This window comes from Pelophylax lessonae (assembly GCF_965119305.1).
Source record: "Pelophylax lessonae genome assembly, chromosome: 3".
Classification (NCBI taxonomy): Eukaryota; Metazoa; Chordata; class Amphibia; order Anura; family Ranidae; genus Pelophylax; species Pelophylax lessonae.
The window spans coordinates 346,747,634-346,772,321 of NC_138770.1; the positions used below are offsets into that span (position 1 = coordinate 346,747,634).

Sequence of the window (24,688 nt, forward strand, 5' to 3'; positions counted from 1 at the left end):
TTTAGTGCAAAAAAAATAAAACTGCGGATGTGATCAAATACCACCAAAAGAAAGTTCTATTTGTGGGGAAAAAAGGACATCAATTTTATTTGGGTACAGCGTCGGATTAGTGTGCAGTTGCCAGTTAAAATAATGCAGTGCCGTAACGCAAAAAATGGCCTTGTCATTAAAGGGGTAAAACCTTCCAGTCCTTAAGTGGCTAAACTACACAGCCTTTCCCCCTTTGTAATAAAGATGATGAGAGTGGGAGGTATGTATTTGTAGTCCAAATCCGGAGAACAGCCTTGGATGATGCTATTTCTTCAGTACGGTGAGTAGCAGTGTCACCCTAGGACAGGAAGATTATTACTGTTACGATCAGCAGGTGAAAAAAAAAACAAAAAAAAAAACCCTTAATACAGGAAACTATTGTAGCCACAAACATGTAAGGACTGGTAGCCTGCAGTATATGACACTTGTGTTTTTAGGTTTAAATACACGTTAAATTCATACGCTAAAATCTATAACATTTTTTTATATTTCTTTGTGATACCGTAACGTGAAAAGATTTAGAGTTGGAAACCTTATGAGCCACTTCAAGTCCACAATTTGTCTATTTACGTTGCGGCTTTGAAGTGGCTTACCAGGATTATAGCTGAAGGTATTAACCATAAATCTGGTATTGTTTCTAAAAGCGACTGTTTTTCTGGCTTTCTCATGAAAGCGCTTCCACCGGTTCACTTGAGAAATTATCTAATGGTGCAGCCAGCTAGACCCAGAGGCGATCAAAGAGTAGATCCTCTTCGAGCGCCTCTATGGCCTTGGAGGACCGAAGTGATATCCAGGTCCAGGCTGGAAGTAAACAGTTTTTTTTTTTTTAAAGTAAAAGATCAAATTTATATATATATTTTTATTGATCTCTTGCTTTTTAAGGAAAATGAGGATAGATAAAGAAGACATTATTTCTATGGGATGTTTACATTCCTTGTCATAGGAATAAAAGTGATAAAAATAAATAAATAAAAGGACAGTGTAAAAATAAAAAGTAAAATAAATTAGGAAAAAAAAAGCGCCCCCATCCCTCCGTGCTCACATCCAGAAGCGAACGAATACTTAAGTCGCACACACATATGTAAACTGTATTCACACCACACTTGAGGTATCACCACGAATGTTAGCATAAGAGCAATAATTCTAGTGCTAGAGCTCCTCTGTAACTCTAAACAGGTAACCTGTAAAGGTGTTTAACCACTTAAGCCCCGGAAGATTTTACCCACATTCCGACCAGGGGGTTTTTTGCGATTTTTTACTGCGTGACTTTAACGGACAATTGCGCGGTCGTGCGACGCTGTACCTAAACGAATTTGACGTCCTTTCTTTCCCACAAACAGAGCTTTCTTTTGGTGGTATTTGATCACCTGTGCGATTTTTACTTTTTGCGCTATAAACAAAAAAAGAGCGTAAATTTTGCAAAAATAACAATATTTTTCACATTTTTTATATGAAATCCCCCCCCCAAAAAAATGTAAAAATCAAATTTTTTTAACATTTTTGGCCAATTTGTTTTCTGCTACATATGTTTGGTAAAAAAAAAATCGCAAAAGGCGTATTTTGATTGGTTTGCGCAAAAGTTATTGCGTTTACTAACTAAGGGAAAGATTTCTGTCATTTTTGGTGGTTTTTTTTAACGCGTAATGGCGGCGATCTGCGATTTTTTTTGCGGTACTGCGACATTGCGGCGGACAGATCGGACCCTTGACTGACATTTTTGACACTTTTGGGGTTACCAGTGACATTACTGCAGTAATCAGTGCTATACATATGCACTGTTACTGCAAAATGACACTGGCAGGGAAGGGGTTAACTTTATTGGGGAGGGAGGGGTTAAGTGTGTCCCTAGGGGCGTGCTTCTAACTGTAAAGGGGTGTGGCTAGTAATGTAACCACAGAGACATACGATCCTATATAACAGGATCGTATGATCTTTGCAGTTAGATCAGGGAGAATGACAGGCGGCTTTGTTTACATTAGCCGCCTGCCTTTCTCCCTCTCCACGGGGAGATCGCGAGTGACCGGCATACATAGTAGAACCGTCTGATCACTGTTTGTACACAGGGGAGAATGACAGGCGGCTTGTTTACATCAGCCGCCTGACTTTCTCCCTCTGTACCGACGATCAGCGAGTGACCGGCGGACATCGGGTCCACCGGTCACACGCACAAACTTCCCTGTGAACGAGCCAGGGCGGGCGCGCGCTCGCCCGCTATTGGCTCACAAGGAAGTGACAGGCAAGTGACGTACCAATATGTCACTCTGCCTGGCCGGGGCTGACCGCCGCAGTATATAGTCGTGTGGCGGTCGGCAACCGGATAAAGCGTCGCCTATGGAGATTTTTAAGTACCGTAGTTTGTCTCCATTCCACGTGGGTGCGCAATTTTAAAGCATGACATGTTAGGTATCTATTTACTTGGTGTAACATCATCTTTCACATTTTACAAAAAATTACCAAACTGTTGCGCAAATACCATGTGACATAAAAAATTTTCAACAACCATTTTATTCCCTCTGCTAAAAACAAATGTATAATGTTTGGGGGTTATAAGTAATTTTCTAGCAAAAAATATTGATTTAAACTGGCACAAAAAGTGCCAGAAAGAGTCTGGTCTTATGGTCTGTACACACTATGAGAAAATCAGGTGAATGATCAGCCGGTTTCCACATGCTGTGAATCATCGAGGGAAACCGGCTGATCGTTCACCTGATTTTCTCATAGTGTGTGTGGGCCATAAGACCAGGATAGAAATAATGTATGGAAATTCTGGTATGACAAAGGCTTTTTTTTTGGTTATCTGTTGTTTCTGATCATTTGCAGTCTTTCATATCTGATATTTCTCATAAGAAAATCTTACAAAAACAGTACACATTAAACAAAAATTGTTCGGTCTGTTCCCATACAAGAAAAATTTTGGAGTTTGTCTCTTCAGAAATTTTAATTCGAAAGGTCGAAATTAAAAGTTGAAACTGTTGAAAGTTGTGTACACACTATGAGAAATTCGTATGATTGTTCCTTAGGGCTCTTTCACACGGCCACTCCGTATGTCTGTATATCACCCCATCCGTTTGCGGGTGATATATGGACATAATGCATGTCAATGGGATTGCGGATGTCATCCGCTGACATCCGATTTGTGTCCTTTCAGTTCTGTTCCATTTTTTGGAACGTGACTGAACCCTATTTTACCCTATTTTACTCATCCGCTGACATCCGCAATCCCCATAGACATACATTATGTCCGTATATCATCCGCAAACGGATGGGATGATATGCGGACATACGGACCGGATGACACAAGTGTCATCCGTGTCCATAAAAAAAAAAAAAAAGTGCCGCTGCGGAGGAAAAAAATCGGAGCGGCCGTGTGAAAGAGCCCTTAGACGAAAATGTTCGCCTGGTTTGCTTATAGTGTGTACGGACAATAAAGTGGTTAAAAGTATACCTTGTGTAAGTTTATTTTTCAAAAGCCAGACAGACAGTTATGCCAGGTTTTCTTATATCACCCTTTTCATTTACAGTGCCATTCTGATGGAACATTGCACTATTTTCTTCTTTTTAGAACATGTTTCTTTTTCCATAGGCATATCATTTTAACTTAATTTCTCCCCTGCCCTTATATATATATATATATATATATAATCTACTGTAGTTGATTGTATACATCTGCATCAGTGTATATGTCCTTTTTTTTTCGTCTGCAGTTTAATATTTCCAGGAGTAAGGCTGGGTGTTGACAGCCAGTTTAGTGACTTTCTGGATGGACTTGGACCTGCACAGCTAGTAGGCCGACAGACACTGGCAACTCCTGCTATGGGTAAGTGCTAAATATATTGGTAGTACTTTATTTAAAAATGTTATATTTTAAACTGAGGAAGCCAGCTGTGGTTATTTAATAATTCATCAGTGGGTTTTACAGCTTGTAGTGGTTAGTCACTATGGATGGGCGAACGGTTCGGGCCAAGCATAAGTTCGGCCTGAACATCGCCCAAATTTGCCAGGAATAGAAATATATAAAAAAAAAAGCGTGTGGGCCCCCCCCTCAATCCATACCAGGCCCTTTTGTGTCTAGTATGGATTTGAAGGGGAACCCCATGCCACAATTGCAGAAAAAAAGGGCTGTGGGGTCCCCCCAAAATCCATACAAGACCCCCGCCCTCCTGAACCATACCAGGCCACATGCCCTCAACGTGGGGGGGTGCTTTTTTAAATAATAAAAAAACAATGTTCCCAATGTTTGCACCCGAAAAGAGAAATGCTCTGCCTGTGATAGCCGCTATCTGCCTGCTCCGCCGTGTGACAGTTCTTAAATAGGGAAGGGGCCACTTGGTGACATCACCTGGTGGCACCACCCCCCTGTGTGACGTCACTGTCCGACGCATGCTGGGTTGGTGATGTCACAATGGGGCAGTGCCACCAGGTGGCTCCGCCCCTTACCTATTTAAGAACTGTCATACAGCGGAGCAGGCATTCCGTGTTTAGCCTTTGTCACGGGCGGAGCATTGTTTTTTTTTTGGGGGTGGTGGGCGTCGTGATTGACGATGGATCTACAGGATCTACATCGGGGGACTCTTTTTTTTTTTTTTAATAAAGGAGTTGTCAAAAACGTTCTTTTTTCTTATTTTTACACTTTTTTTTTGGCGAATGAGTAGGGGTACAATGTACCTCTACTCATTCACATAGTGAGCGGGGCCAGGATCTAGGGATCTTGTTTAAGGGGACTTCCAGATTCCAAAGGGATGCCCACCCACAAACCCCCACAATCACCAACCTCACCAACCAGGGTTGTCGGGAAGAGACCCTTGTCCCCATCAACATGGGGACAGGGTGCTTTGGGGTGGGGGAGGGGGCAGAGCCCCCCACCACAAAGCACCTCCCCAAAGCACCTCCTGTGGTCTGGTATGGTTCAGGAGCGAGCACTCCCCCCCTTATCTGGCCTGCCAGTCTGCATGATAGGATAAGGGTCTTGTATGGATTTTCGGGGAGACCCCCTCCATTTTTTAAAAGAAAAATTGGCATAGAGTTCCCCTTACAATCCATATTGTACAGGATCCCCACCCCATTTTTTTTTCCTATTGCCTGGCAATGTTTTTTTTTTTTTTTTTTGCAGCTGGGAAAACTTAATTTAAATGTCTTTTTTTTCTTCATATACAGCGGGTAAAATAAGTATTGAACATATCACCATTTTTCTAGGTAAATATATTTCTAAAGGTAAAGAAACCCAACCCCTAGAGCGTGAACAATAAAAAGAAAGAGGGGAAACAAAAGGGAAAGAAAAAAAAGGAGATTCCCCTTTCCCCCATATGACCCCTCAAAGAAATGGGCCTTTGAACGGTAACTCCCAAATAATTATATCAGACCATTACAACAATATTGTTTAAAAAAGTACAAAACTGTATTTTAATAGACATATAACATCATAGACATGATCTAATCCAAAACAGGGTCCCGGTGAGAGGATCCCTGTACCATAGTTACATAAAAAGACACCCAAACAAGATAATTAAGCAGAAAGAACAAGCCAACATGTTTTGTAGTAGAACCATTCCGTTTCATCAGGGCTTTACTGCCGCTTGTATTTCGTCGGTGTCATAGATGGGGAAAAGAAGAAGAAAGGATTACTCATCATCATTGGCTGTGTCTCAGCTAGGGGGAGACCATAAAAAGTATATGCATCCAATGCTTTAGGTCCCCACAAAAAGTAATGTATGGCTTGGAAGGTATAAGACACACTCCCGGTTCTCTTCACTCAGGCCACATCAGGGATAAAAATGTCATATCCACCTCAGCATGGGTAGATGAACAGCAAGGTCCAGCCAGGTCAGATTTTTTTTTTTTCATTTCTTTTTTGTATTGCCGGCAATGGCTTGCAGCTGCGATAATCAGTTTAATTGTCATTTTTTTTTCTTTACAAATGTCAGCTTTGCTGCAGCAGGTTCTATTCACAATGTATTCTTATATTGATCATTTTTATTGTTTCACTTAAGGCATCATTAAAATCACTGCCCTTTTGAAAACCATCTTTTTTAAAAGTTTTTTTTGCATTTATACATGTCTCCCATGGCAGTACCTGGGCCCCTATACCCTTTATTGCCCATACCCTTGCTATAAGCCTTCAAAATGGGGACTTTTGATTTTTCATGTTCAATTCCCATAGACTTTAAAGGGTAACTCCACTTTCATGGGGAAACAAAATAGCAAATATATCATAGTGTATACAATTGTGACACAAGTCGTATTGTATTTTACCTTAAAAAAAAAAAGACCTTTCTTTTTCAATCTGCAGCCACTGTAATTTTCTTAAATTGCAATGCAATGTGGCTACCTGGAGGTGTTCTGTACACAGAATGTATACTGACCACACCCCAGAAACATCATTTCCTATTTGTTTGATTGGCTCACCAATTTTCCCAGAAGTCTGCAGTAAGATGCAAGCCAGATTTCAGGCATCCGCTGCAACAAAAATGTAATTTTAAGGCCCCCTTCACACTTGTGTGACTTGTCCTGTGACTTGGGACTGCAAAGTCGCATGACAAGTCATACTCCATGATTTCCAATGAGTACCGTTCATATCTGTGCGAATTCAAGTCGCAACGACATCAAAGTAGTCCCTGCACTACTTTGGGCCGATTTTAATGCGTTTGAGGCCTTTTTTTCACGTCCAGTCAAAATTGTGGCAAAATTTTGGTAAAATTGCACAACTTTTAGGTCGCATAAGGACCCTTTCACACTTATGCGACTTAAAAGTTTCACGATTTTACCAATATTTTTTTGCCGCGATTTTGCTGCAATTTTGACTGGACTTGAAGCAATGCCTATGTCTATGGACCTCAAAACGCATGAAAATCGGCCCAAAGTAGTGCATGAACTATGTTGACATTGTTGCGACTTGAAGTTGCACAGATATAAATAGTATTCATTGGAAATCATTGAGTATGACTTGTCATGTCCCAACTCGCAGGAAAAGTCGCACAAGTGTGAAAGGGGTCTTAGTGAGATACTCCCAATAGGAACACGCCTAAAGGGATGCAGGCCCAGCAGATTTCCTCATTAGTGTCCCGCAGGGGCACAGCTGGTTGATAATTATGAAGCCACTCCCATTAGAGTCACTTTCCCAGGGGGGTACAGAGAAACACACAGTGATTTCTTCAGAATAACAAAAAGTAGGAATCTGCAGCAAAGTTTGTTGGAATCCTGGCAATGTACAAAGGTCACCTTGGGGGGGAATGTTTTTTTCTCAACAAAAGTGGAGTTACGCTTTAATAGAGTTCGCAGATTGGGTCTAAACTTTTTTTCTGTTTGGGAGTTCTGGTGCAAACCGAACTGGGGAGTGTTTGGCCCATCACTATTAGTCACATTCAACTGTACCTGTTCTGCTTTGTTGACAATGGGGTTGATTTACTAAAGGCAGATCCACTGTGCATTACAAGTGCACTTGGAAGTGCAGTCGCTGTAGATCTGTCACCTCTAGGTGCCTACAACCCTCTTTGACATCAGCCTCATGGTTTATGAGTACACAAGGCCTTGCCTCACTTTGGCCCTAATTGTTTTCCAGCTGCGTGGTCCAACAATAAGGCTCCGTTCACATGTAGGCGTTTTTGGGCGTTTTTGGAGCGTTTTTCTGCTCACTGATCAGCTCTCAAAACACCCAACAAGACAAATCCCATTCATTGCAATGACCCCTGTCCACATCTGAGCGTTTTGACGCCCTAAGGAAAACACCCAACGCTCAAAAAAGTACTTGAGCTTCTTTTTGGGCAGATCACAGGCGTTTTGTCCCATAGACCTCAATGTAAAGTGATATTTGGCGTTTCACAGGCGTTTTACAAGCGTTTAGTTGCTCCTGATCAGCTCAAACAGCACAACTCTCCACCCAGCTCTCCACCCAGCTCTCCACCCAGCTATCCACCCCCTTGGCATGCCTCTGCTGTGAGCACATTTTCCTGAAACATGGAGAACAGCAGTTAGGCAGTTTAGGTGACCAGACCCTGCCATACCAAGGTGACTGTAGCCTGCTGCCATACCAGGGTGACCGTAATGTAGTTTAGGTGAACTGACTCTGCTATGCCAGGCTGACCAAACTCTTCCATGCCAAGGTGACCGTAACAAAGTTTTGGTGAACTGACTCTGCTATGCCAGGCTGACCAAACTCTTCCATGCCAAGGTGACCGTAAAGAAGTTTAGGTGAACTGACTCTGCTATGCCAGGCTGACCAAACTCTTCCATGCCAAGGTGACCGTAAAGAAGTTTAGGTGAACTGACTCTGCTATGCCAGGCTGACCAAACTCTTCCATGCCAAGGTGACCGTAACGAAGTTTAGGTGAACTGACTCTGCTATGCCAGGCTGACCAAACTCTTCCATGCCAAGGTGACCGTAACGAAGTTTAGGTGAACTGACTCTGCTATGCCAGGGTGATCAAACTCTTCCATGCCAAGGTGACCGTAATGAAGTTTAGGTGAACTGACTCTACTATGCCAGGGTGACCGTAATGTAGTTTAGGGTAAATTGACTTTGCTATGCCAAGGTGACCGTAATGTAGATATATATATGGAATCAAAAAACACCACTTTGAAGCCCTAAAACCCAATAAATGCCCCTAAAAAGTGCCTAGGGTTCTGGATCATGCCCCAGGGACTATGAATCAGGCAAAAAAAAGTTCTTAAAAATTGTCGATTTTGATAGAGAGCCAATTATTGAAAAAATTAAAAAAAAATAAAAAAAATAAAAAAAAAAGATTTCTTTGGATTTAGTTTTAATTTTAGTGTCTGGGGGGGTCTAAAAAGTGTACCTGTGAAGTTTCAGCTCTGTAGCATGTCCAGAACCATAAAAAAAAAAAAAGATCATAGCAGAAGAGGAGGTCCCTGGGAGGTCCAATGCAGAGGAGGAGGTCCCTGGGAGGTTCCTTTGCAAATGTTGTAAAAAAAACACTCTGCTTTTCCATTGGTCACCAAAAACACCTGTTAAAAACGCCCAAAAAAACGCCTGTAAAACGCTTGCAAACGTTTGCAAAAATGCCTATAAAAACACCTGTAAAACGATAAACAAACGCCTGAAAAACGCCAACGCCTACATGTGAACGGAGCCTTAAGCTGCAGATGACAACAGTTCTCTCAGCCTAACCATTACCACTGTAGGAAGGACTAGAAACAACCAAGTTATAGCTCCCTCCTGACAATGTGAAGGAGCCTTTTCCCTTTGAAATGGAATTTAACGATAAATGGTCTCTTCTCACTGAAGATGCTCCAGTCATTAGCACCTGGGTAAACCTCCTGTAAAAATAACTTTTTAAAAGGTGCAGGCACCTTACGGTGTGCTCATTTTTAGAAGAAGTCCCTGGCACATTTTGTATGTAGAGCAATTTATTAAATGGATTTATCCTACATTGAGAGCATGGAAAAAGTACCCATTTAATTACTGTTCACACATTTCCTTAGGCTTTGGAAACACATGAATGCTGAAGAATGTCAAGTCCATATAAATGGATTGTTAAATTGCATAAAGATGTGTGCTTTGTATATTAGAGATGAAGAACCTATCCTTCACAAATAAAAATGGCACATTGAAGATATTGTTGTTCAATAAATGCATTCTTTAAGCCCTCATCTCTACAACTTTCTGAGCTGCTTTGATTCAGTTTGATTGAACTGCGTAAATAATATATTTTGCTTATTACTTAGCATCTTCGCTGTTATGAATCTGCAATATGGCATTCATTTTAAAATAGGTTAACAAGCCTTAATTGGCTACAGGACATTACAAGAAGTTGTCTATGCAAACAGTTGTTTAATTAGTGAGAATGGTGTGAATAATTAGATAGCAGGAAGAAAATGATGGAAGTAATTTCTGGGTTTAGACTTATAAAAATAGATACTGTATCTTCCTTAAGAGTAGCAACTGAACATATGGCATGAGAAAATACTCACAGTACAACCTCAAAATCAGAGTCACCTACTAAAATATTGTTTTAATAATTTCTATTATTTCTCATATTTTTTTTCTTACTTTACTACAATTATTTATATAGTGCCAACAATTTACACAGCACTTTACAAATTCTGCATTCACATCTGTCCCTGTCCTTAGGGTTCTTACAGTCTAAAGCCCCATACACACGATCAGATTATCGAACGATCTGTCGTCCGTTTTTTGTGGCATGCTAGTCTGATGTGGAAAGTGAAGAGGTTTTTTTCATACGAATTTTGCCATACGACAGAATTCTACTTTAGAAGTGATGTCATGTGTTGGATTGTTATGTATGTGTTCTTTCGTCTCTGAGCATGCCTAGTCTTGCTCTTAAGATTTTTTTCCATCTAAATCTGTACTAATGAGACGAAAATCAGACGTTCTATTACGGACGACAAAAATTTTATAGCCTGCACATCAGGATTTTGTCAGCCGAGAAGTTGGAGTTGGCTGTTGAAAGCACCATACTAACAATCCGAAAATCGGCAGATCGGTCGTCGGACAAATTTTCCCTACAGATTTTCTTATCGTGTGTACGGGCCTTAAGGTTTTTAACTCACATTCATACTTATTAACCTGCCAGCATGTCTTTGGAGTGTGGGTTGAAACCCATAAGCACAGGGAGAACATGCAAATTGAATGCAGGTAGTGTGGTAGCTAATGACCCTAGTGCTAACAGGTGAAAGGGCTAACTACTAAGCCACAGGTTTTGACATATTTTCAGCACTTTAAGAAATATATGTTATTGGCTTGAGGGGGGGACCATGCTCCCAGCTAACACCCACTTAACAACACAGAAAACATACAGGGATTGATTTGCTGAAGGCAAAAAGGCTGTTCACTTTACAAGAGAATTTGCCCTTGGCCTAGTGAATGCGTTGAAGCTCTGCTGGCTTATATCATTTAGGCATGTGCAAGCAAAAACACAAATATATATATATATATATATATATATATATATATATATATATATATATTCTTATATATACACACACACACACACACACACACACACACTGTATATATACAGTGGGTATAGAAAAGAATCATTCCCTCTTTAAAATACTCACATTTTGTTGCTTTGCAGCCTCAAATAAAGACAGACACAGTTTTTGTTTTATTCAGCTTTATTTACTCAGTGCAACTTATAACATCCAAGTGCATAGAACACCAACAGCCATTTACTTTCAACTGCGGTCATTTTGCTTAGCACAGAATGAAATGAGCTTTCCTGGAGCATTTCAGTCCCTGATAGTGCAACTGAAGCAAAAAATGAACTTTGGGTGGCAAGGCACTGTCAAAAGATCTCTGGGATAAAGTTGTGGACAGGCACAAGTCAGGAGATGGATACAAAAAATGTCAAAAGCTTTATCAATGCCCAAAAGCACAGTGGAGTCTTTTAGGAAGAAGTGGAAGGTATTTGGTACAACACAGAGCCTCCCTGGATCAGGACGTCACTCCAAACTGGATGAAAGAGCCAGGAGGAAACTGGTCAGAGAGACTTCAAAGAAGCCTACAGCAACTCTGAAGCAGTTGCAGGAATTTATGACAAAGAGTAGTCATTGTGTGAATGTGACAACATTACCACACATTTTCTACAAATCTGGCTTGTATGGGAGGATTGCAAGAAACAAGCTACTCCTCGGGAATGCAACAGGCAATCACGACTGAGCTTTTCCAAAATGCACCTTGATGAATCGCAGACCATATGGAAAAAGGTGTTATGGCCAGATGAGACTAAAATTGAACTATTTGGCCTCAACACCAAACTATATGTCTGGCGAAAATCCTATACAGCTTGCCATTGAAATAACACCAATCCTACAGTAAAGCATGGGAGTGGTAATATCCTGTTTGGAAGTGTTTCTCTGCAGCAGAAACTGGAGCACTTGTCAGGAAAGAAGTAAAAATGGATGGGGCAAAATATCATCAAATTCTTGAGAAAAATCTGCTGCCCTCTGCCAGAAAGTTGTCAGTGGGAAGAAGGTTTACCTTTCAACATGAGAATGACCCAAAGCACACAGCAAACATTGACCACACAGCGATTGAAGAAGAAAAAGGTAAATGTCCTTGCATGGTCTAATCAGAGCCCAGACTTAAACCTATGACTTAAAGACCGCAGTCCACAATTGGTCACCATCAAATTTAACTGAACATAAGCAGTTCTACAAAGAAGAGTGGGAGTAGGAAAATATTACGAAGTCTAAATGTGCAAAGTTAGTAGAGACATTTTTTTATTTTTTTTTCTGACATGTTGGTGTTATATCTTTCACTTGGAAGTTATACGCTGCACTGAGTAAATACAGCAGGATAAAACAAAAAATGTGTTTGTCTTAATTTCAGGCTGCAAAGCAACAAAATGCTATTATTTAAAAGGTGGGTGGGGGGTATTTTCAATACCCATTGCACATACTGTATATACAGAAATGTAAAAATCTTTTAGGCAGGTGTGAAGAAATGCTGTAAAGTTTTGAAATCAGCATCAATTCTTACACTTGCACACTTTGTACACTTGCACAAAGTCAATCATTTTCACTTTGTACACTTGCACAAAGTCAAGCATTTTGTAGTATTAGAGTCAGGTGTATGATTAACCAGATGGTTAGCAGGAGCTAATGATCATAGATTCAACATGCAGGTTGAAACTAAGCCATTAACTGAAACAGAAACATCTGTATAGGAGGCTTAAAACTGGGTGAGGAACAGCCAAACTATGCTACAAAGGTAAGGTTGTGGAAGACAGTTTTATGTCACAAGTCATACAACATGGCAAGATTGAGCACAGCCACAAGAGACAAGGTAGTTATACTGCATCAGCAAGGTCTCTCCCAGGCAAAGATTTCAAATCAGACTGGGGTTTCAAGATGTGCTATTCAAGCTGTTTTAAGAAGCACATAGAAATGGGCAACATTAAGGACCGTAGACTCAGTGATCTGCCAAGAAAACTTAATGCAGCAGATGAAAAAGAATGTTAAAACACTTGCTGATACAAAATCAATAAATAAAATTATGAAATTCATAATTAATGCAACCTCATAATCCAAATAAACATTTTTTTATATACTGGAACAAAAGGGACTAAATGTCAATTTTGATCCATAATAATCAGGCATTATATATGAACTAATTCACATCCCACTCAATGTTTAACCTATGGAGGAAATATATTTTGAGGGTATAGATCCACCAGGTCTCAAGTCTGGAGATCTCCCTCCTAATATTGCTTCCCTTCCAGTTGGGGACAAACCTGTCTATTGCCATAAACAGGGTCCCCTCTGGGTTCCTATTATGGCAAAGGGCATAATGTTTCAAAACACTATGGTTAGGGAAACCCTTCTTTATGTTGGCAATATGTTTCCCAATTCTAACTTGAAATGTGTGGACCGTACGCCCCATGTACTGAGGCTGCATGGACAAGTTAATAAAGATACAATATTTTTAGCGGTACATGGTTTTAAAGACCTAACATTAAAAGACCTAGCAGTACACCTAGATTAAAATGAGGTGTATGTGTTATTTAATCCATTAATTCCAGATACCACATTTTTTGTGGATCTTTTATAGTATCCATTGAAGTGCAGGAGTATAATGCATTGTAAGCATGATAAAAGCATTACAAAACTACTGTACAGAAAAACATTATACTGAACATGCAAATTTGAAGGCCAGAAAATGTCATGGTACATAGCAATTCAAAACATAAATAAGCTTACCTATGATGATTGTGCACATGAGCAATGATGTGTAATATAACCCTTTGAAAATCTACTCCTCAAACTGCTGAAAAAGGAATTCTGATCTGTTACCATTAGTTATTATTTTGCCTTACAAAAAAGAGAAAAAAAAATGAAGCCAATGTATGGCAGGAAGTAGTTCATTGTATAAATCCATAACTGTATGTCAGGTAGCATAAAGATGCTCACTTTGAATGATTTCATATTGTTCACTAGCAGGGTACAACATAATGCTGGTGCAGAAGCACTGCAGACTAAATTATAATAATGATAATCTGGCAATCGCTGATTACATGTACAGTACTTTGCAGGGTCCTGTAGAAAAAATAAATAAATAAATGTATATTTTTTTTTTACCTAAAAAAATATGTGCATTTATTATTTTTGTTAGAAGTGAACTTAGCCTAGAATGTCTTAAACACTTTGTGGAAAGATCCACATTTGTTGTGTAGCACTGTAATACTGTTAATGAAGCAGATATGAATTACACTGAATTTACAGTGCAATTTATACATTTGTGTGAATTTAGGTATTTAAAAGATTAATTATTTTTCCCCTCAGAATGTCTTTTAAGCATGCAAATTTAGCCGAGTATAAATATATAGAAGGGTTCTCAAGGAGATTATGTTACAGTTGTACGTGCTGTAATGCATTACAAATATCTCTTATAATGTGTTGGCACCCTCTGCTGTCTGCTTGAACAGACAGAAAACTACACTCTGTTTAACTTCATGTAAAGAAGTACATGAAAGGAAAAGGTAATCTTTGAACAGGAGTGTGTTGCGCATAACTTGAGACGTTAGACTAAACATTATGGCACATGACCATTTTAGCCTTGAAGTCTGTAAAAATGGAAGTCAACAGTCTTTAATTGTAGTAGTGGATTTAGTGGTGGATTTAGATTTAGGGAAGTTCTGAACAAATAATACTAAATATCTGCCATGAGTGTAAAAAATCCCAAACCTAATTTTTAAGCTAAACAGATAATAATCTTCTTTTTTCTAATTTTTTTTTTAAATTAAATTATAAAAGTGTAATGCAAATCTTTTTTAACATATTATAATATAATAATTATTATAATAATTTTGTCATAAAGAACTTGTGCTATTAAATTATAATTATTATTAGAATTATTTAGACAAATTAAATTATTAGAATTATTAGACAAATTCAAAACAATTTTTGAAATGTTACGGAGCATTATATATAGATATTATCTACAACCATGTTTTACCATTTTGTTTTATTTATACTTAGTTTTAGGTTTAAGACATTCAGTTGTACAAAGTGAACAGTTCTAATATTTAATACAAAATATGATTATTCATTATGTCTGAAAAAAAAAATAAATAAATATGGGTTAAGTGTAATTACTGCTGGGATTTGGATTCCTTTTTGTGGCTATGCGTAAAATGTGGAAGAAGTATGTTATGTTGCTGTATAATTTATTCACTGCTTTGATTCCATGTTTGTGAGACATCACATTGACAGTCTGAAAGATTGGAAATAAAGATGAATAAATTACCACTCCTTATAAGATATTAGAATGGGATTGTATCTGCTGCGTAGCTGCAATATATGCTCTTCCATTAAGGGTCAATGCACACTTGGCTTAAAAAAACGCTAGTTCTTTTGGCTGAATAAAACGCACATATACAGTGTTTTATACAGGCTTTTTCTAAATGCTGAGCCTAAAATATGCCTCAAAAAGTCCTAATGTGTATGGACACATAGGATAACATAGAGCTGCTTCTACAGACAAACTGCAAACTCCTGTGGAAGCAGCGTTTTTAAGCCTAATGTGCATGGTCCCTAAATCAAAGATTCTGCTTGTGCTCAAATGTATTTGTATACTGGCCATATCAGGCTTTTGAAGATGCCTATTCACTCCAAATATGAGCTAGCCATGTATGCACAATGAACCATATGATGGTCCTGAACTATGTCTGTACAGATGTGTTTGTTACTAGGCAGCAGGAATGAGGAGTACTCAGGTGGTGTCTTCTTAGGGGGAAAACAAAAGAAATCAGTTTGGAAATATGTCTCATCCAAATAAAGCATCACAGACGTAGTCTGCGACAGCGACATCAGGGAGGGTTTAGCGTCTTATGATTGTTTTCTGATCAGACTGTAAGAAGATGGTTCCAGCAAATGTTTGTAGGCCTCTTAGGAAAGACTTCTCCTTTAAACCCTTTTTACCTAATTCCCCTTTTAAAAGGTTGAAGACTGCTTTATGGGTGAGAAGCAAATACATTTGCAGATAAATTCAAAAAGCATAAAGGAGATACAAAATGCTTTTAGATCACGATGAATAGAAGAAATTCATTGCTGCCTTTATGCTGCATTTACTGCTTTACCCAGCATAATTGGAATTATGCCTTAAATATTTATGCAATAATGATAGATTTTTTATTTTTGGTATATGTAATATTTAATATTTGTAATCTGAATTTTTTTTTTTCAGGTGACATACAAATTGGCATGGTAGACAAGAAAGGACAGCTGGAGGTTGAAGTAATAAGAGCACGAGGTCTAACACAAAAGTCTGGTTCAAAATCCACACCAGGTAAGTCCAAAGTCAATCCTTCCGTCCATTTCTCCATTTAAACAGACCCAGCTATAATGCACATGCATGTGTACAATGTTAAACATAAAAATATAGCATGGCAATTTAATGGACACAGTAAGGGAGATTTACCAAAACTGTGGCGCACAGAATCTGGTGCAGCTGTGCATAGTAACCAATCAGCTTCTATGTTTTATTGTCAAAGTTTAATTGAACAAACTGAAGTTAGAAATTTATAGGTTAATATGCACAACTGCAACAGATTCTGAGTGCACTAGTTTTAGTAAGTCTCCCCCAGTCTGTCTATCCAATGTTTTGCTTTCCTTCTGGTATCACGCCACTATACCAGGGCACCCTACTGTGTAAAATCCACTAGTTACTAGTTGTCTGTTGATCTGAGAACACTGACCATGCACATAAAGATTTATCTGTCTGTCTGTTCCCAAGCAAGTGTACACCCCCATTAACACCCAAATAGTAAACACACAACAAGGATTGTGGAAAATGTTAAGCCATGGCCCCTTCTTTTTTTTTTCTAAGCAGAAGAAAGTTTTATTTGAACACATTCAAGCATACATTTCATAAACACTCAAAAACGAATGTAAAGTTGCTATGTACAAAAACAAACAGCTTCCAGTTTCATAGAACTACATGCAGACTTCAGCTCACTGAAGAGAACATACAATCCCACCTAGTGGCTGGAAACAGAATTGACAGTATCAATAGAGCACCGCTATGGCACATTCCAAAGTAAGATAGTCGTAACAAACATTAGGTAATCTAAGGCATTCTACCCCTATATCCTATCAATATTCTGGACTACTGAAGCCAATCCTGGTAAAGCAAAAAAACAGTTCATATGTCAAAGTAGTACCCATGGGGTCTAGCCATTCCTTAAGGGATGGAGGGGAAGTTCTTTTACAGTGGAGGAGGATAATTTTAGGTTTCTTGTACAAGGCCCGCTTCCTTAGTAAAGGCATTAAGTATAATGTCATCAAAAACTCCCAGCAGACAGCGCCTGGGCTCGGAAGGGATGTCTGTTTGGATTACTCTGTTAGCTGTTGCAAGATGTCTAGTATCTGTGTAACTTGGGTCATCTCCACAGCATGTGAATGGGATTCCCATGGTCCCTTCTACATTCAGGACAAACTGGCTCTAACAAAAGCCCCATTTTAAACAATTTCACCAGGGTATAATGGACTCGCAATAAAATTTATAATTGTGATAAACACTTAGAAGTATTAAGAGAGCTAGCTTACACTGCTTTAAGCGCATTCTTCCACTGTTCTCCAGACAAGTCCCCCACATCAGACTCCCACAGATCCATGGCCTCACAGGGGTAGGCCTCCAAATAGATGTTCAGTAGGAATGCATAACAATTGTAAATAAGGCCTTTCTGTATTTCACTGTGCTGCAACAGACCAAAAATAGGTGTTGGGGAAAAAGAGAAGTGGGGGGGTTGTGCCTGCACCGTATGGGACTACTGCAAATAATAGAAATACATAGATTATGGTAGACCATACAGAGTCTGCAACGAAGAAAACTATAGTAATTTACCAGCTCTAAAAATATGATGCATGTGCGTGATTCCATATGCATACCATTTAGGAGCATAGATAGGTTTTGCAGTTCTGGGTGCTCGGTATTATTTCAAATAGGGCTAAGATTTGTAAACCCAATCACCCCTTGTAGCTCTTTGGCTTTACCCCAGTTTTTGTGCATTACCTATATGTGGGGAAGAGATGGTTGGATTTAGCAAACAATTGCAATTGCAATTCTAAGTCTTCGAAGCTGAGCTAGTGTCTTAAGGCATAATTGACAAAGAGGAATCCTGAGTTTCAACAGCCTGCCCCAGTTTGATAATACCCTCCTGCATGTGCTACAGTTGAGCAGCCAAATAGTACACCCACTGGTTTGTGAATGCTATGCTCCCCTTTTCTTTAGATTTTTGTAGTTCTAAGTGGATCCTAGGCGAACCTTGCCACCAAAGTAGTTGTCTAAAGATGGAGTTAATAGTAAAAAAAAGCTTAAGGGGAAGTACAAGGGGGGCTGTCACGTACCTTGTAGCAGAGCCTGACGTGCAGAGGGAGACCTCTCGTACAGCCCTGACTCAAGCACCACTGGAGTTGCAACAGTGGATGCGAGAGCGCAGTGAGGTAAGAGTGCCTGCGCTGGTCTTCTGTTGGCAGCTGAGAAGAGTAGCTGATACGTCTCTGAACACGGCTGGATTGCTGAGCAGCAGGAGGAAGCAGGTACAGAGGTGCGGATGCACAGCGGATGCAGGACAGTGTCTCCAGGCACTGGAAGGAGCTGGATGGGCAAAGACTGGAGCAGGGTCAGACAAGCCAGTTTCAGACACAGGTAATCAAATACAGTTCAAGCTGAAGGCAGAGAATAGTCGGTGTACAGGCAGGGGTTGGCAGAAGGATATCAGGCAGGAAGCAGGTATAGCAGAGTCAAGGCAAGCCGGGGTCAGGACTGGAGATAGCAATACAGGAATCAATACAAGCACAGGAACAGAACTCAAGGTAAGCTGCAGATCAGACAGCAAAGACACAGTGCTGCTGAGGTGTTTAAATAAGGCAGCCTGTTGCCAATTACTGAAATTAGTCTGCACTTAGTTAACCCTTAGGTGGCAGACCCATGACAGGGGCATTGTGGAGAAAATATAGCAGTGGAGTCATTATAATAATCTTCACAAAACTATCGCTTCCTACCATAGAGAGACAGAGTTTTTTCCAAATTTTAACTTTATCCCAGAATTTAGCAAACAGCGGAAGTATATTGAGATAGGAGTAATCAGTTAAATCAGGTGAGATCACCACACCTTAATACCTAAATGACTCAACCATCGGGACGGGGAAGAATGTGGCCAGAGAGGGAATAACTATGCCCTCTAAGGGTAACAACATTGTGCAAAGTTGATTCAGGCTAGTTGGCTATCATCATATGGAAACCAAGACTTTTATTAATAGGGCTTAGGAGAGCTATAAACCAGCAGTGAAATAACTGCAAGTAGCTGGACTAGCCTGTATGTACCTTCAGACAATTCCAACTCATCCCAGTAAAGTGCTAGCCTGTCCTTTCCACTTTCTGTCCCTTGCTGTAGGACACTGAGGCTGCCTATGACAGAAAGTGACTGGTTTACTTAAAAATATATGGCAGTGTAAACATTCTGTTTTAAATACATATAAATCTTTCATTCATGACATTTTGCTTTTGGATTATTGGTCAAATCACCACAGTCTTGGAAGGTTTGATATAAAGCGGCATTATTTGAATTTTAAAAAACAATGAAATATACTTTATGTAGTTTACCTTTCCTGACAGACTCCATGGCAGCCTACGTGTGGGTTAGTCCCGCCTCCTCCTACCTCATAGGACTCCACTCCCATAAATTTCACTCTGCCCCAGAGACCATGTTCCTTTTTTGTCCTCCTCCTGTTGGGTGGATATCAAGTCTTACCTCATGAAGATTTTCGGTCTAATTCCTGGTGATTTACACGATTGATTCCAGGCTGAATTCCTGAAGAGTCCAGTACGCCCTAGCTACTAGCGGGGTAGGACACGGGTGTGCAATCCCATGCATTGGAGAAGCATAAAGCCTGGCCACTGGCGGGCAAGCTGAATACGGCCAATCGTCCTAGCTACTAGCGGGAGGCCCATTAATACACCCTGAATCGATGCGCTGGAGGTTTTCGTGTCCCAGGTCAGACCGTGGTTTGGAGCGTGCTTGGTAACGTATGGCAGCCATTTTTTGTATATGTATTTTGTCTTGTGGTGTTTTGGAACGCAGGTGCGTTTCATCTTGCGGCCCCGGCTCTTCCTGTGTCCCAGCGCAGCTTCCGGGTCACCACTGGGTGTCTGGGGGCGGTGCCGGCGCAGTGGAGTGGCTGTTCGTGCTCACACATGCGCACGGATGCTGTCTGTCACGGGGGGGGGGGCGGTGACGTCATCATCTGGCGGCAGATTTAAACTGCTGTCACAGTGGATCACATTGGGATTGTACTGCGGGCATATGCGGCGGCTTCCCTGTGTTTGATCGGTCTCTGCTAGTGGTAAGCTTAATCCTGCTGGATGTCTGTGTGGTGTATGCAGCACTTCCTTATACTTGTGTTTATTATTCTTCCTGTTAAGAGCAGTATGGATACTTCACCGCCCCCCAGTGGCCAACCCTTACTCTACAGGTAAGAGTGGTATTATTTTTACCTATCCCTGTACGGTTCGGATTTAGGGCAGTAGGGGTAATTCTTCCCTTTCTCTTAGCCCTTCTAGGTCTGATAAACAAACTAAAGCACGCGAAGATAAGGACCTTAATAGGTCACAACGTCATCACACATCTCCTGCCACTAGTCGCCACAAGTCTTCTACCAAACATCACAGGGAAGGCTCCACGGTTGCATCAGCACAAAGACACCCTGATAGAAGATCTTGCTGGGGTTGTGCAGCACGTGTTTCTGATGGCAAATCAATATGCGATGCATGTTTTACCCATGCCTCTAGAGAAAGGGGGAATGATAACCAGTAGGTGGAATCCCTGATTAGACGGGTGATTCAAGAATCCCTACAAAACCTGGAGGTTGACCGCACCTGTAGCCCCTCGGCTGGTATGGCAGACATCCCTGTTAGGGATAACCTCAGTACTCCCGGCCCTTCTCAGCAGAGCATTTCCGGCTTCAACTCCTCGGATAGTGAGGATGAATCGGATACTCCTGGCACAGGCTTTGATTTTGCCTTGGTCCCTACCCTGGTTAAGGCAGTTAAGGGAGCCCTAAAGTGGGAGGAGCCAGTAGAGTCACCATCTAAACAAAGAAGGTACTTCAAGCACCTAAAGAAAGAGCGCCATAACTTTCCCTTTTTAGGTGAACTGGGCGAAATTATCTTGGATGAGTGGGGATGTGCAGAGAGGAAAAAATCTCTGGTATCCAAAGTTTCCAGGATGTACCCATTCAAGAGTGAGGATGTGAAACACCTGGAGTCAGCGCCCCTAGTGGACGCTGCCCTCATGAGATTAGCGAGGCACGTCACTCTTCCACTCGAAGACACGGTGTCTTTTAAAGATGGGCTGGAAAGAAGAATCGACACTGACCTTAAGAAGATTTATGTGTCTGCTGGAATGGCTTGTAAGCCAGCCCTAGCCATTGCGGCTTTATCCAAGGCCATGGAGGCCTGTACAATAGAGGTGGATTCGGATCTAAGGTCCGTATCAGAAGAAGTAGTAAGAGCTTCAGCAGTGAATGAGCTCAGACTGGCAGCTTCTTTTCTGGGGGAGGCTTCCCTAGATATTATTCGTCTGGTGGCCCGGGTCATGCTCTCTTCAGTGACAGCTAAACAGGCTCTATGGCTGCGCCCCTGGCTGGCTGATCCTTCCTCCAGCAATGAATAAGAGCAATGAATAAGCACAAGGTGTGAAACGCGTTTGCTGTCCAGTTTGTCTTGCAGTCTTGTCTGATGTTGTACCTATGATTTGAAGAAATAAACTCAAGTTTCCAAGTTCCTGGGTCTGGAAGTGCCACTTTCTTCTTCATTTACATTGATCCTTCCTCCAAGCAGGCTTGGTGCCGTATTCCATTCAAAGGGTCTTCCTTGTTCGGGAACAAGCTGGAGAGCGCTATTTCGTGGGCCACGGGCGGTAAGTCGGGGTTCCTCCCGCAGGATCGTCGTCTGCTGGGTCAGAGAAGGACACAGTCCAGACAATCTTCGGATAGAGTGAAGAATGCTCGAAGTTACAGACCTGGTCGTGAATTCCGGAAAACATGGAGAAAAAATCCATCTTCAAACCAAAAGGCTTCCAAAGGAGCCTCTTCTAGTAGCCGGGAAGCGGCTAAGTCCTTTTGATGTTGGGCCTGTCCAGACGGTTCAGGTCGGTGCTCGTCTTCTCCTGTTTCGACACGTCTGGGCAGCCTCGATAAAAGATTTTTGGGTCATCAGGCCAATCTCCACAGGCCACACTTGGTCGTTCTGCAGTCTACCTATCCTCAAGTTCTTTCCCACAGCTCTTCCACGGTTGGAAGAAAAAAGGCAAATCCTTTCAGCATACGTAGATGCGCTGCTGCTTCAAGGCGCAGTAGTTCCAGTACCAGCCAAAGAAAGGTTTCAAGGCCTCTATTCTCCACTCTTCCTAGTAATGAAGAAGAACGGCTCCTGGAGACCGGTCATAGACCTCACACATCTAAACTCCTTTATAAAAAAGGAAAAATTCAAAATGGAGACACTATTGACAATCCGCCAGGCGGTTCAGCCAGGAGATTGGCTTGTGTCAATAGACTTGAAGGATGCATATTTCCATGTGCCTATAGCAACAGGGTTCCAGAAATACCTGCGGTTTGCTGTGGATCAACACCATCTTCAGTTTACATGTCTCCCATTCGGGCTCACAACATCTCCTCGAGTATTTTCAAAACTCTTATTGGCTGTGGTAGCCCTGATCAGAATCAAGGGAGTGCGTCTTCACCATTATTTAGACGACTTACTACTTCTGTCGCAAGATCGAGAGCAACTCCTGGTTCACAGAGATCTAGTCACGGCGACTCTTCTCGAGTTCGGCTGGTTGCTAAACTTGGAAAAGAGCCATCTGGAGCCCCCACAGGCACTTATCTTTCTCGGGGCTCAATTCAATACAGTCAAGGGCACCATCTCCTTGCCTCTAGAGAAAATCCCGATTATCAGAGACAGAGTACAGCTGGCCATGTCATCATCTCATCTCCGGGTCTCACAGTGCCTCAAAATAATAGGTACTATGGTGGCCACGACACCTATGGTGAAATGGGCTCAATGGAGGATGCGTCCTTTTCAAACAGGATTTCTTCGCCAATGGTGCCCAGGCGACATGGATCATCTGATTTGGATTTCCCCAGTAATGCGGGACAGGCTCCTGTGGTGGTTGCAGAAGAGGAATCTACTCAATTGCCATTCTATCCTTCTCATCTCTTGGGTCACGATAACCACGGATGCAAGCAACACAGGTTGGGGCGCTCACTGCCTATCAGAGATAGCCCAGGGCAAATGGAATCCTCGGTTACACAGGGAAGTTTCAAACAACCTGGAGCTTCGAGCAGCGTTTCAAGCTCTCCAAGCATTTCATGACCTTACAGTAGGAACATCTGTCCTCCTGAGGCTGGACAATACGACGGCAGTGTCGTATATAAAGTGTCAAGGGGGAACTCGCAGTCACTCTTTATTGAGAGAAGTCGAGCCAATAATGGTCTGGGCTCAGAAATACTTATCCAACCTCACTGCGGTTTATCTGCCAGGGACACAGAACATCCAGGCGGATTTTCTATCACGAGTCTCCATGGACAACAACGAATGGAGTCTTCATGCCGATGTGTTTCAGTGGCTAAAATCCCTAGCGTTCCTTCTGGAAGTGGATCTGTTCGCTTCCCCGTGCAACTTCAAGTTGGAGAAGTACTACACGAGATTCAAATGCCCACAAGCTTTCGGGGTGGATGCCCTAACAGAGCAGTGGAGGTTTCACAAGGCTTACGTCTTCCCACCAGTTCCAGTCCTCCTTCGATTCCTGACGAGACTCAGGTCAGAAGAAGTGGAGGCTCTTGTGATAGCCCCATATTGGCCGAACAGGCCCTGGTTTCCGATGCTGCTACAGCTGAGCTTTCGCGAGCCAGTTCCACTACCTTCCAGGCAGGATCTCCTGTCTCAGGGAACGGTGCTACACCCTTGCCCGGCCCATCTGCACCTGATGGCCTGGTTTTTGAAAGGGAAAGGCTGGAGGCATTAGGGTGTCCAAGTGGAGCTATCTCCACACTGTTGAATGCGAGAAGAGCTGGAACAAATAGAGTCTATAAAAGGATATGGAAGAAGTTCATGTCTCATATCTCCGGAAATATGGATGTGCAAGGCACTCCAAAAGTTCAACACATTTTGAGTTTTCTACAATCTGGCCTGGATCTGCCTTTATCAGTCAGTTCTCTTCTAGTTCAAGTGTCAGCTATCTTGGCTTTCACAGGAACATCCTGGGCAAAGCATCCTCTAGTGAGGCAATTTTTCAGAGGAGCTTCTAGGCTCAGACCACAAAGGAAGCCCAGATTCCCTAAGTGGGATCTTCCACTTGTTCTGGATTTCTTTGCAGACCTCAGAAAAGATAACCTGGTTCAACTCTCCATCAAAGAATTGTCTCTTTATAGTAGCGTTCCTGGTGGCAGTCACCTCAGCAAAAAGGGTCTCTGAGCTAGGAGCTTTGGGATGCAAAGAACCCTTTTTGACGTTTTCCCGGATTGGGTGGTTCTGATTCCCATGTTGGATTCGCATCCAAAAGTATCCTCTATTTTTCATGAAAATCAGGAAATTGTCTTGCCAACATTCAAATCCTCTGACTCTGCGACTCATCCACTGGATGTAGGGCAAATTCTGAAACTATATCTGGAAGCCACATCT

The 24,688-nt window shown here is 41.5% G+C and overlaps 1 protein-coding gene across 23 annotated transcripts in view; it reads left to right on the forward strand.

Moving 5' to 3' along the window:
* Positions 1-24,688, forward strand: part of RIMS1 (regulating synaptic membrane exocytosis 1) — a 625,149-nt gene that overhangs the window by 582,236 nt on the left and 18,225 nt on the right. For all 23 annotated transcript variants that reach the window (XM_082249043.1, XM_082249059.1, XM_082249050.1 and 20 more), the window contains 2 exons: positions 3,735-3,847; positions 16,193-16,294. In XM_082249043.1, the coding sequence (XP_082105169.1) occupies positions 3,735-3,847; positions 16,193-16,294 (215 nt within the window). The remainder of the gene's footprint in view (positions 1-3,734; positions 3,848-16,192; positions 16,295-24,688) is intronic.